This window comes from Petaurus breviceps, unplaced genomic scaffold (assembly GCF_028583685.1).
Source record: "Petaurus breviceps papuanus isolate PSGF00001 unplaced genomic scaffold, PetGlider_PUasm1.0 185, whole genome shotgun sequence".
In the NCBI taxonomy this organism is placed as follows: domain Eukaryota; kingdom Metazoa; phylum Chordata; class Mammalia; order Diprotodontia; family Petauridae; genus Petaurus; species Petaurus breviceps.
Genome location: NW_027185797.1, coordinates 32,627,059 through 32,639,129, shown reverse-complemented (window position 1 = coordinate 32,639,129; position 12,071 = coordinate 32,627,059). Strand labels below are relative to the sequence as shown.

The window sequence follows — 12,071 nt, the reverse complement described above, 5'->3', positions numbered from 1 at the left end:
AGTTGGATACAAGCCCAACAAGAATTCCTGAAAGAGCTAGAAATTTATTTTCAAAATCAAATAAAAGTGGTAGAGGAAGAATTAGGTAAAGAAATGAAAGCAAAGGAAGAAAATTATAGAAGACAACAGTTTAGTAAGAGAGGCACAAAAAAAATACGGAAGAAAATAACTCCTTAAAAAGTAGAATTGGCCATATGGAAAAAGGATACAAAAACTCACTGAAGTAAATAATTCCTAGAGATTAAGAAACAAAAAAAGTCAAAAGAATAGGGAGAAAAATGTGAAATATCTCATTGGAAAAACAATTGACCTGGGAAACAGATTGAGGAGAGATATTTTAAGAATTATTGGAATATATGAAAGTCATGATCAAAGAAAGAGCCTAGACATCAAATTTCAAGAAGTTATAAAGGAAAACTGCCTATTATTCAGGAAGCAAAAAGTAAAATGAATATTTTAAGAATCCACTGATTTCTACCTTAAAAAGATCACAAAATGAAAATTCCAAGGAATATTATAGCCAAAGTCTAGAGCTCCCAGGTCAGAGAAAAAATACTTCAAGCACCCAGAAAGGAAACATTCAAATATCATGAAGTCAGGATCACACAAGCCTTAGAAGCTACCACATTAAAGATTCAGAAAGCTTGGAATATGATGTACTACAAGACAAATGAGCTGGGATTACAACAAAGGAAAATAGAGTATAATAAATACTTCAAGGAGGAAAAAAAATGGATATTTGATGAAATAGAGGAATTTCAAGCATTCCTGATAAAAAAGACCAGAGCTGAATAAAAAAAATTGTCTTTCAAATACAAACTCAAGGGAAGCATTAAAACGTAAATATGAAAGAGAAATCATAAGGGACTCAATAAGGTTAAGCTGTTTACCTTTCTATTTGGAAAGATGATACATGTAACTTGTGAGAACTTATAAGGCATTTAGAAGGATTCTCCATAGAAAGAAGGTAAGTGAGTGATTAAATGATGTTATAATAATGTAAAAAAATGGATAAATAAGAAAGAGGGATACCCTGGGAGAAGGAGAAATGTAGAAAAATGGGGGGAAAGTCATCTTCTATAAAAGAGGTGTACAAGGAAATGATTTAACAGTGGAGGGAAAATGGTGGGAGGGTAGGAAACACTTGAACCTCACATCTAAATTGGTTCAAAGAGGGAAAATATGTGTATGTAACCAATTGGTAATAGGAATCTATCTTATCCAACAGGGAATTAGGAGGAGAAGGGGATAAAAGAAAGGTAAAGATAAAGGGGAGGGTAGATAAAAGAGGGCAGAGGCCAGAAGCAAAAAAAAAAAATGGCTCAAGAGAAGAGACAAGATAAAAAGTGAGAAAAAAAAAAGTTAAAATGAAAAATAATGGAAGGGAGATGTACAGGTAATAATCATGGGATGAATTTATCCATGAAATGGAAACAGAATGGATTAGAAACCAGAATCCAACAATTTTTATAGAAAACATGCTTAAAACAGGGAGATACATACAGAGTTAAAATAAAGGACTGGAAAAGAATTTTTAAAAAATCCCACAAGGGTAGCAATCATGATCTCCAACAAAACCAAAGCAAAAGCAGAGAGGATCTGGGAAAATACGTCTTGCTAAAAGACACCATAGAAAGTGAAGTGATATCAATATTAAACGTATCGGCACCATATATAATAGCATCCAAATTTGTAAAGGGAAAGTTAAATTAACTATAGGAGGAAATAGACAATAAAACCATACTACTGAGGGAACTCAGCTTTCCCCTCTTAGAGCTAGCTAAATCTAACCACAAAATAAATAAGAGTCAAGATGAATTGAATCTTAGAAAAATTAGATATGATAGACCTCTGGAAAAAATCGAATGGGAGTGGAAAGGAGTATACCTTTTTCTCAGCTTTACATGCCACCTTCCCAAAAACTGACCATGTATTAGTGCATCAAATCCTCACAATTAAATGCAGAAAAGCTAATGTACCCTTTTCAGATCATAATGCAATAAAAATTACATTCAATAAAAGACCATGAAAGCATAGATTAAAAATTCATTGCAAACTAAATAATCTTCAAGAATGAGTGGTTCAAAGAACAAATCATAGAAGCAGTCATTAAGGAGAATTACAATGAGGCAACATTCAAAAATTTGTGGGCTGCAGTCAAAGCAGTACTTAGGGGAAATTTTATATTGCTAAACATGTACATTAATGAGGAGACAGAGCAGATTAATGAATTGGACATGCAATTTAAACTAAAATAAACTTTAAATCCCCAATGAAATACCAAAATGAAAAACCCAAAAATAAAAGGGGAGATTAATAAATCTTGAAGTACAAAAAAAAACCATTGAACTAATAAAACTTAGAGCTGGTTTTATTGGGAGGGGGAACAAATGAAATATATAAACCAGTGGTTAATTTGATTTTTTAAAAAGAAGAAAATCAAATTGCCAGTATCAAAAATGAAAAGGGTGAATTCATTGCCATTGACAATGAAATTAAAGCAATTAATGGAATTACTTTACCTAATTATATGCCAGTGAAATTGACAATCTAAGTGAAATGGATGAATATTTATAAAAATATATAAACTGCCTGGATTAACAGAAGAGGAAAAATACTTAACTTTATTTTAGAAAAAGAAATTGAATATGTCACAAATGAGCTCCCTAATAGGGGAAAAAATCCCATGGTTTAGATAGATTTACAAATGAATTCTAACAAACATTTAAGAAACAGTTAATCTCAATAGTATATAAACTATTTGAAAAAATAGGTAAAGGAGTCTTACCAAATTCCTTTTTATGACACAAATATGGTTTTGATACTTAAACAAGAGAAACAAAAACAGAGAGAGAAAACAATAGACTAGTTTTCTTAATGAATATCGATGCAAAATTTTTAAATAAAATACTAACAGAGAGATTATAGCAATATCTCACAAAGATCATATACTATAACCATGAATGTAGGGCTAGTTCAATATTAAGAAAATTATTATTATAATTAACCATATCAGTAACAAACCCCACAAAAATCATATGATTATATCAATAGATGCCCAAAAAAAGCCTTTGACAAAATACAAAACCCATTCCTATTAAAAACATTAGAAAGCATAGGAATTAATGGAGCCTTTTTTAAAATGCTAGGTAGTGTCTAAAACCAAGAACAAACATTTACTATGATAGGGATAAACTCAAAGCCTTCCCCGTAAGATTACGGATGAAGCAAAGATATCTGTTATCACTATTATTCAAAACTGTACTAGAAACGCTAGCAATAGCAACAAAGAAAAGAAAACGAAGTAATAAAAGTCAACAAGGAAACAAAACTATCACTTTTTGCGGATGATATTATGGTATACTTAGAGAATCCTACATATTTGTGTCTAGTGGTAGCCATGTCTTGGAGGGAAGGGAAGGGAAGAAAAAAAATTATGTGATTGCTTCATTATATATATTTCAAAGGAATAAAAAGTTACACATACTAGATTTGCAGTTTCATGTGCAACCATCTTCTTTATTATGCTATGTTATGGAAAAGCTGGTTTTGTTCCATAAATTTAAAAAAATCTCCTCCAAAAGGGAAATGTCATTTAAAATAATTGCAGGCAATATAATTTGTGTAGGAGTCTACCTATCAGACTCCATCCAACCCTAAAGTGGTATTCATGTCATGGTTTTAAAGAATCTAAGTCATTTACGATCTTGGTACCTTGAGAATGCCCTGAGTGCCTCTAAGACTTTGAATATGTGTAGCAGTCTGTATTGGTATATTACGGGCAGCTAGGAGACGCCATAGTGCACAGAGCACCAGGACTGGAGTCTGGAAGACTCATTTTCCTGAGTTCAAATCCAGCCTCAGACACTTCCTAGCTGTGTGACCCTAGGCAAATCACTTCACCCTGTTCACCTCAGTTTCCTTATCTGTAAAATGAGCTGGAGAAGGAAATGGCAGACCCCTCCAGTATCTTTGCCAATAAAAACCCAAATGGGGCCATGCAAAGTTAGACACAATGGAATGAATGAGCGACAATCAATCTGCATTGGTGAAAGATTGGGAGAGGGGGTAGTCCTTCCCAGGGGATTCCTATACTAATGAAATCATAGGTCTAGTTTTTTTTTTTTAATGAGCCTATGATCAAATAGAAGCCCAGAAAAATTCTTTGCCCAACTTTCCACAGCTGGTGAGCAGCAATGCTGGCTCTAATCCATTACTGTATGTTATAGTTAGCACAATAGCCAGCCTGTATATGCCACCTTTAAGTTTGAAAAGTGCTGCACAGATGTTATCACATTTTATCCTCATGACCACCTTGGGAATTAGGTGCTGGCACTAACACCATTTATAGATGAGGACGCTGAGGCAAACATGTTAAGTGACTTGCCCAAGGTCATACACCTAGCAAATGTGTAAGATTGGCTTTGAGCTCAGGGCTTCCTGACACCAGGTCCAACATTCCTCCACTCTGCTACCATCTCACAGGATTGTTTTGAGACTCAAATGAGATAATGTATGTAAACTGATTTTGCAAACCTTGAAGCACCCCCAAATTGTTATGCTGTTCATAGCTACCAGGTATCTCTCCATGGTACCTTTGGTTGGCCTTGATTTTGATTCTCCAGAGATCTCCAGCATGACAAGTTTTCAATGTAACAAGTTTCTCAGCCACACAGCACATTGTTTATATTTTTTTGCAAACATCCTCTTAAAATTCTAAGATTAAAGCCCTATCTCATGACAGCTTTCTTTTTAAAATTTTCTTCCAGACTCTTTGCTTTCTTTTGGATTGTTTACTGACCCCTGAAAATGTGCCTCCAGAAAGCCCAAGGGAAGTCTATGAGATCTACTTTGTCTTTGCATGTATCTGGGCCTTCGGGGGAGCCCTGCTTCAAGATCAGGTACAAGTGGGAAGCAAATATGGGATGCATTAAACTATGACATACAGATTTGCAAAGCACCTGCAATGGCTTCTCCCCTCAGGTACCACATACCTCATGCCCTCTCACCTTGGCTGTTACGACAGCCTCCTAGCCTCCGTTCTCCCACCACTCATCCATCCTGCCCACAATAACCAGGGTGAGAATTCAAAAGTCCAAAATGTTACTCCCCTCCTCAATAAACTTTAGGTGCTTTCCATTGCCTCTAGGAGACAAAATAAACCCCTTAGCCTGGAATTTGGGGCACCACACACTGGTCCCCTTCTCTCCCTGAAAGTATAGTCTGCTCATGCTGTTCTGTGGCTGTTTAAGTAAAAGAGTTTGTACCCTTCTCAGTACAATCCTTTACTGTACTGGGCCACCTGAATGGGGACGTGACTCTGGCCAGAGCCCCACCCAGTGATCAGCAGTGGGATCCAGCCGTTGGGTTTCTGCTGTACTCTCAGCCTGGGGGATATAGGGAAGTCTGATTTCAAGATGAGGAGGAGGACTGATACTCATGTAGCCCTCTAAGGTTTGTGAGACCAAAGATGAGCCTGTGAGGTGGAGGGACAGGGCTTGTCACATTGTTCAGAGGAGAAAAGTGAGGCTCAGAAGAAGGGTGAGGACTTGCTGGTGGTCATCCAGCCCCCAAGCACTGGAAGCAAGATTCTAGTCCAGCTCCATGCGATCTCCCAGTCCATCACCCTTCACGCTCCTGCCCTGTCTTGCACACACACACACACAAAGGAGGGGGTGAAGGGAGAAGCCTGTGTTGTGAGCTCCCTTCCCTGGCTCTTCAGCGTGGCAGCTGCTGCCTAGGCTTGGACGGAAATGGACAGGTGCCAAAGCTGCTGACGGCCTTAGTGGGGAGCTCTCAGCATGTGGACAGGAGGAAGAATCTGAATCATGCTTCACCTGCTCTCCCCCTCCTTCTTAGACAGCTGAGCTGGGTTTGGAAAGACTCTGGGAAGGGGAGAAGGGCATTGTGCAGATGGGCCACTTCTCTGCTTTCCAGAAGACTGGGAGATCAGGGGAAGGGGACCAGGATTCTCGCCTCTGGAATCATGCAGCAGTATTTCTGTATCACGACCCTAGGATGAAGGGAGAGTCATTAGTGGACTTGTAAACTATTTCCAAATGTTTGTGTCTCCCTCCTCCTTCCCTCTCCCTCCTGTCTCACTTTTCCTCTTTCCCTTCTCCTCTCCCCTTCCTTACTGCATTCCTTTCTTCCCCTCTTTCCCTCTCCCCTTCTCTTCCCCCTTCTCCCTCCCTCATTCTCCTTCACACACACTTTTTTGACACCATGCCTTTCTTTCTGACAAAAGGCACCAGACCCCCAGTCATTGATTCAAATCTGTAAGAGAGCATAGTACAATGGAAAGAGCCCTGGTTTTAGAGTCTGAGGGTATGGATCCAAATCCTGATTCTGTCACTTACTACCTATGTAAGTCACAGTCTCTCTGGACCCAGTCCTCATCTGGACAATGCAGCAGTTGGACCAGATGATCTCTGAGCTCCCTTCTGATTCTAGAACTGTAATCCTGTCACCCATTTTATGGGGCTCTAAGATCAGAGGTCTAGAGCTGGAAGGGCCTCTGAAGCCTTGGAGGCCAACCCTTTCTTTTTACAGATGAGGAAACTGAGGCCAAGAGAGCTTAAGAGAAATGCCTGGGGTCAACTAGCCCACGGGCACAGTTCTCACCCTCCTGTTCATTTTATGATGGGGAAACTGAGTGCCCAAGAGGTGGAAGGGCATGGCCAGAGTTCCCCCTAGGAAGTGACTGGGGCGGGGGCTGGGCATTGGCCCTAGAGCCTGCCCCAGATCCAGAGTCACTGTCTTCAGCTGCCCCTTTGCTACTTCCGCAGCACATAGGCATCGTAATAATCGTGGTCAATATTTATTTCATGTCTTAAGGATTGGAAAGCTCTTATATCTGTAAACCTCTTAAGTATTTGATCCTCACAAAGACCCTGTGGTCCAGCTTCCTGTATAATCTCAACTTTACAGATGGGAAAACTGAGTCTGAGAGAAATAAAAGGACTTTCCTGGAGTCAGATAGCTAGAAAACAGGAGGGAGGATTAAAACTCAGGGCTCCTTGATTACAAGTCCAGCACCCTATCTACTCTGCTACCTAGCTGGCAATCCTTCAGGCTTTTCTTATAAACCCTTACTCTTTGCCAGGCTAAGTCCCTGCCCTTAAGGAGGTTACATTCTAATGGGAGAGGTAGCATGTTCCTGAAGAGGTATGCATGAGATCTTCACAGAATAATTGGATGTCTTTGCTACCTCCTGGTTGGTCACAGGGTTTGTGTAAAATGTCCTCTGCCCTCTCCTCCTCTCCTTCACTCCCATCATTAGGTCCTTGCCAGTAGATCATGGCTGTGTTCAGTCTCCAGGCCTCCTTGCCCAGAACCGCTAGAACCCAGGAGAGGATGCAGGAAAAGGAATCTCTCCTTGAAGGCTTCCTTCTCTTGGCTCCAAGACTGACTGAGATGAGGCAAGAACCTAAAATAGCATCATGAGGTCACTGGTGCACCTGTGGGGCTCCTTTCCTCGTCACTAGGTTACCAGAGCTGAGTTCTATAATTAACTCGGTCCTAGCAGTCGGCCTCCCAAATCCCAGGGAGGCCCTTCCTGGTAACCAAACTGACAGCGAGGGATAGTCTCTCCTTTGGCCAGAGGCTGTCTTCCCTTGGTATCCTCAGTGCCTGGCCCAGGTGCCTTGTACATAAGAGGTGATTAATGAATGCAGATTGGATTGCAGAAGCATTCTACTGCTTTACTGATAAAGGGCCTCTGTATAGCCTGGAGATGGAGGTGGGTTTCATAGATGGCCACCTACCTGCAGAGGCCATCATCTTCTCCCAGCAGGGTACCACGTGTGATTTCCTTCCCACAATCACACGCACAAAAGGGCTTTATCCTCTTTTGGGTAGGGGGCATCGCTTCTTATCAACCAGTCAATGGATTCTCCATGTGCCTTTGGATGTTGTGCATTCAGAGTGGGATGAGGAAGGCACAGGGGAACAAATCCTGCATTTGAGCAGCAGGCTGGGTGTCAGTTCAGGTTCCGGTACTCGCTCCGCTACTTAGTGAGGGGTTAGCCAAGGTGTTGGTACTGTGGTACCTTCCAGATCAGGTTCTTTAGTTCTTACTAGAATCCCTTTGGTCTTGGGCATCACTTAGGTTCTTTGGGCCTTACTTTCCTCCTCTGTAAAATGAAGGGATGGACTAAATGACCCCGACACCTTCCAGCTCATTTGCATTGGACGAGGAAAGATCTTGACCATTGGGGCTCTGTCTGACTCAAGTGTGACTCCCCAGGGGAGAGGGCCTAGATGTCATTACTGGGCTTCAGGGAAAAGCAGGACCTGACACTTGAATGACTCCCACAGGTCCCCAAAGAGCTGAGAATGCTCTATCAAGGCTGCCTGAGACAGGGGTATGGGGCCAGCATCCTCTGAATGAAACGATCTAACTTGGAAGCAGAGAAGGAGATTATAAGGGGCCTGATGAAAAGGAGACCAGATGATTGGGGGTGGGGAAAGCATGAATGCAAGACCACAGAAGATATATAACTGGGAAAGATAATATTTTCTTCCTTTCTTCTTCTTTCTTTCCTTCCTTCCTTCCTTCCTTTCCTTCCTTCCTTCCTTTCCTTTCCTTCCTTCCTTCCTTTCCTTTCCTTCCTTCCTTCCTTTCCTTCTCTCTTTTTCTCTTCCTTCCTCCTTTTCTTTCTTTATCCCTCTCTCCCTCTTTCTTCCCCTTTCCCCACTTCCTCCGTTTTTTCCCCTTATTTGGCAGGAGGCAATGGAGGCAGGAGTCAGAAGAGATCTGAGTTGGTGTGAACTCCACCTCTGGCACTAGCTATGAAAATACAGGCCAGTCACCTCACCACTCAGCCTCAGTTTCCTCACCTGTAAAAGGGCAGCTACGTAGCAGAATTTCTAAGCTCTAGCTCCCTGTCACACACCTGGGATGCCCCTGAGAAGCCTCCCTTCCCTTGTTGTGTCTGGGCCTCCAGGCCTTGAAGCAAGTGCAAGATGACAACTCGCTTGGAGCATTGTAGAACATTGGCGGGTGTCTCTGATTTGGACTAGAGGGCCTCTAGCGTCCCTTCCAACTGTGAGATTCCATGACTCTGAGTCAGGAAATATTTCCTTGAGAGAAGTTATCTTGGCTACACTCCAAACTCACTCTTGCCCATATATGGTTTTCTCATGACTTATTTTCCCCCCTAAATCTACACATATAAAGAATTGATGGGATTGGTGCCAGAGGTTTCACTGGCGATTGGGAGTTGACTCAATAAACACTTTGCATGTGCCATAGGATTTAGGGGTCCAGAGAAGTTGAAGCCTGCTTCATTCATTCATTCATGTATGTGAAACCGTCATAATGTCACATTAGCCAGCCCAGTGACCCTTGGTATTTCTTCTTCTTAGCTTTCAGATTATCCAGCTGAATTTAGTCGCTGGTGGCTCAAGCAGATGAAAGCGGTCAAGTTTCCATCCCAAGGGACAATTTTTGATTATTATCTTGACCCCAAGACCAGGAAGTTTTTGCCTTGGATTGATAAAGTTCCCAAACTGACTATGACTCCAGATACACCTTTACAGGTAGGTGCATGAAATGTGTCAGCTGTCAAAGGTATGTTTTTGCATTTACGGTCATTACTATTGTCATTGGAGTTCTAGAAGCCGAGTGCAAACGTTTGATGCATTGACTGGTTAAGGCATCGAGAATGAGAGAGACGACTCTCCCTCTTGTACGTTGTGCTAGGCCACAACAGGAGTGATTTCAGTTCTAGATACCAGGTTTGAGTAAAGACATTGAGAAGCTAGAATGTCTTGCAAGAATGGTAAATGAATGATGAAGGACCTGGAATTCATTGAGGAGAGTAGGCATGTTGAGTCTTTAGAAGAGAAGAAAGGGTAGCAAGGAATTCAGGATGTACCATGAGGCTCTCCAAGTTTTGAAAGTGTCATATGGACATTTGGCCCCAAAGGCAGAACTTGGAGAAATAGTGAGAAGTTGCAGAGAATTCAACATTGTGATTCAACATAAGGGGAAATTCCTTAACAATTACTGCTTATGGGACTTGTATGGAGGGCCTTGGGTGGTAGTGAGTTCCCTGTCACAGAAGTGCCTCAAGGACTAAATGAGCTCCTGGTGAGTTTACCCTAGAGGAGCTTCATGCTTAAGGTTCAGGTTAGACTGGAGTCCCAGTTTTCTTCTTCTTAGAGAACCTGAGAGGTGGAATTTTTTTTTTGAGGTGGAGAGGGACTTTTAGTATGCAAAAAACATCCAACCTGTTTTGATGTCCACAGCAAGAGCAGTTTTCCTGAGTGTGAAGGATCTCAGCTGAAAGCAGGTTCTCTCATTATGGGGTCCTTTTGTGTTTGGGGCACATCTTCTCCTTAGAGCTTAACTCTATGATATCATCTTTTTGCCTGTATTCTTCTAAATATCTTGAGGTTTTGGTAGGACTGGTGCTACTACTTTCCAAAGACCCCAGAATTTAACATTTCTGTCATTATTGCATATGTATAACCAGCCTTCTTTCTTTCCCTGCCTCCCCCTTTTTTTAAAAAAAAGTGTTTCATTTGCATGACCTGATGGTTTTAAGCCAAGATATCTGTCCTAACATTTGGAGCTGTCCAACAGTGGCATGGAATACTTTGTGAGATAGGAGAGGGATCCCTGGAGGTCTTCAGATAGATTTTCAAGGGTGGGGAACCTGCAGCCCTGAGGCCATGTGTGGCCTTCTAGGTCCTCAAGTGTAGCCCATTGACTGAATTCAACTTTCTAAGCACTTGAGGACTTAGAGGGCCACACATGACCTCGAGGTGCAGGTTTCCCACCCCTAAGATAGAGGCTGGATGATCCCTGTATCAGACATGTTAGAGAACTTTGGTGTCAAACTCAGAGAAGTTGAGGCCACTAAACTGTATATAAGGCTCTTGCAGGCCATGTGTTTACATACTTTTAAAATGTATTATTTCTTCTTACTGTATTTTTTTTTCAATTTCCCAATTACATTTTACTCTGGTTCAGTCACACTAGGGAGTGCTGTTGGCTTTGTGGCCCATGGGCTGCTTGGTTGACGCTTCTGGTGTAGAGAATGTTCTTGGTCATACACGGTTTGAATGATGTGGTGTCTGGTCCCTTGCAACTCTGGACTTCTGTGACCGACTCATGGAAATATTCTCCTAGACATCGGTTATATCGGTCACATCCCAGCATCTCCTTCTTTCATTCATATACCATTTTCTTGAATTACTGCTTTTTCTCAGATCTACATAAAGACAATTTATAGGATCCCAGTCAATGGCCAGCATTTCCTCCTTCCTCACTTTGGCCTCCTGAAACCAGCTTAAGTGCCAGTTTCCAAATGAGGCCCTTCCTATTACCCTCAATTGTGCTCTCTCCCCACCAGAATGATTTTGTATCTACTTGTCTAAGTGAGCGATCTGTCCCCTCCCCGCCCCAGTTGAATGTAAGCTTACTACAGACAGGGATTGTTTCTTTCCTAGTCTTTCTTTGAAGTACCACCTCACACCTCTCACATTAGCTAACATGATAGAAAATGAAAATTGCAAATACTAGAGGGGATATGCAAAGGCTGGGCCACTAATGCACTGTTGGTGGAGTTGTGAACTAGTCCAATGCCAAAAAGATCAAAGAAAAATGGGGAAAGGATTTATCTATAGAAAAAATATTTTAGCAGCTCTTTTTGTGACAGCAAAGAATCAGAAATCAAAGGGATGCCCATCAATTGGGGAATGACTGAATGAGTTGTAGTACATGATTGTAATGGAATACTGTTATACCATAATATATCATGAGGAGAATGGTTTCAGAAACACATGAAAAGTGAACAGAACCAGAACGCTGTGTACAGTAACAGCAATATTGTACAAGGATCGACTGTGAAAGACTTACATGTTTTGATCAAGACAATGATCCAAGAAAATTCCAAAGAACCCATGGTGAAAAGTACCATCTATCTACTTCCAGAGAGAGGACTAATTAACTCTGAATGAAGATTAAAGCGTACTTTTTTGTTTCCTAATTTTTCTTCTTGGGTTTTTTTTTTCATCTGTGTTATCTTTTGCGACATGGCCAATAAGGAAATGTGTTTTGC

At 41.3% G+C, this 12,071-nt stretch overlaps 1 protein-coding gene across 1 annotated transcript in view; it reads left to right on the top strand.

Annotated features, from left to right (window-relative positions):
* DNAH11 (dynein axonemal heavy chain 11) overlaps window positions 1-12,071 on the top strand; it is a 303,071-nt gene that overhangs the window by 160,967 nt on the left and 130,033 nt on the right. The window contains exons 44-45 of the mRNA XM_069088738.1: window positions 4,770-4,901; window positions 9,370-9,543. Of these exons, the coding sequence (XP_068944839.1) occupies window positions 4,770-4,901; window positions 9,370-9,543 (306 nt within the window). The remainder of the gene's footprint in view (window positions 1-4,769; window positions 4,902-9,369; window positions 9,544-12,071) is intronic.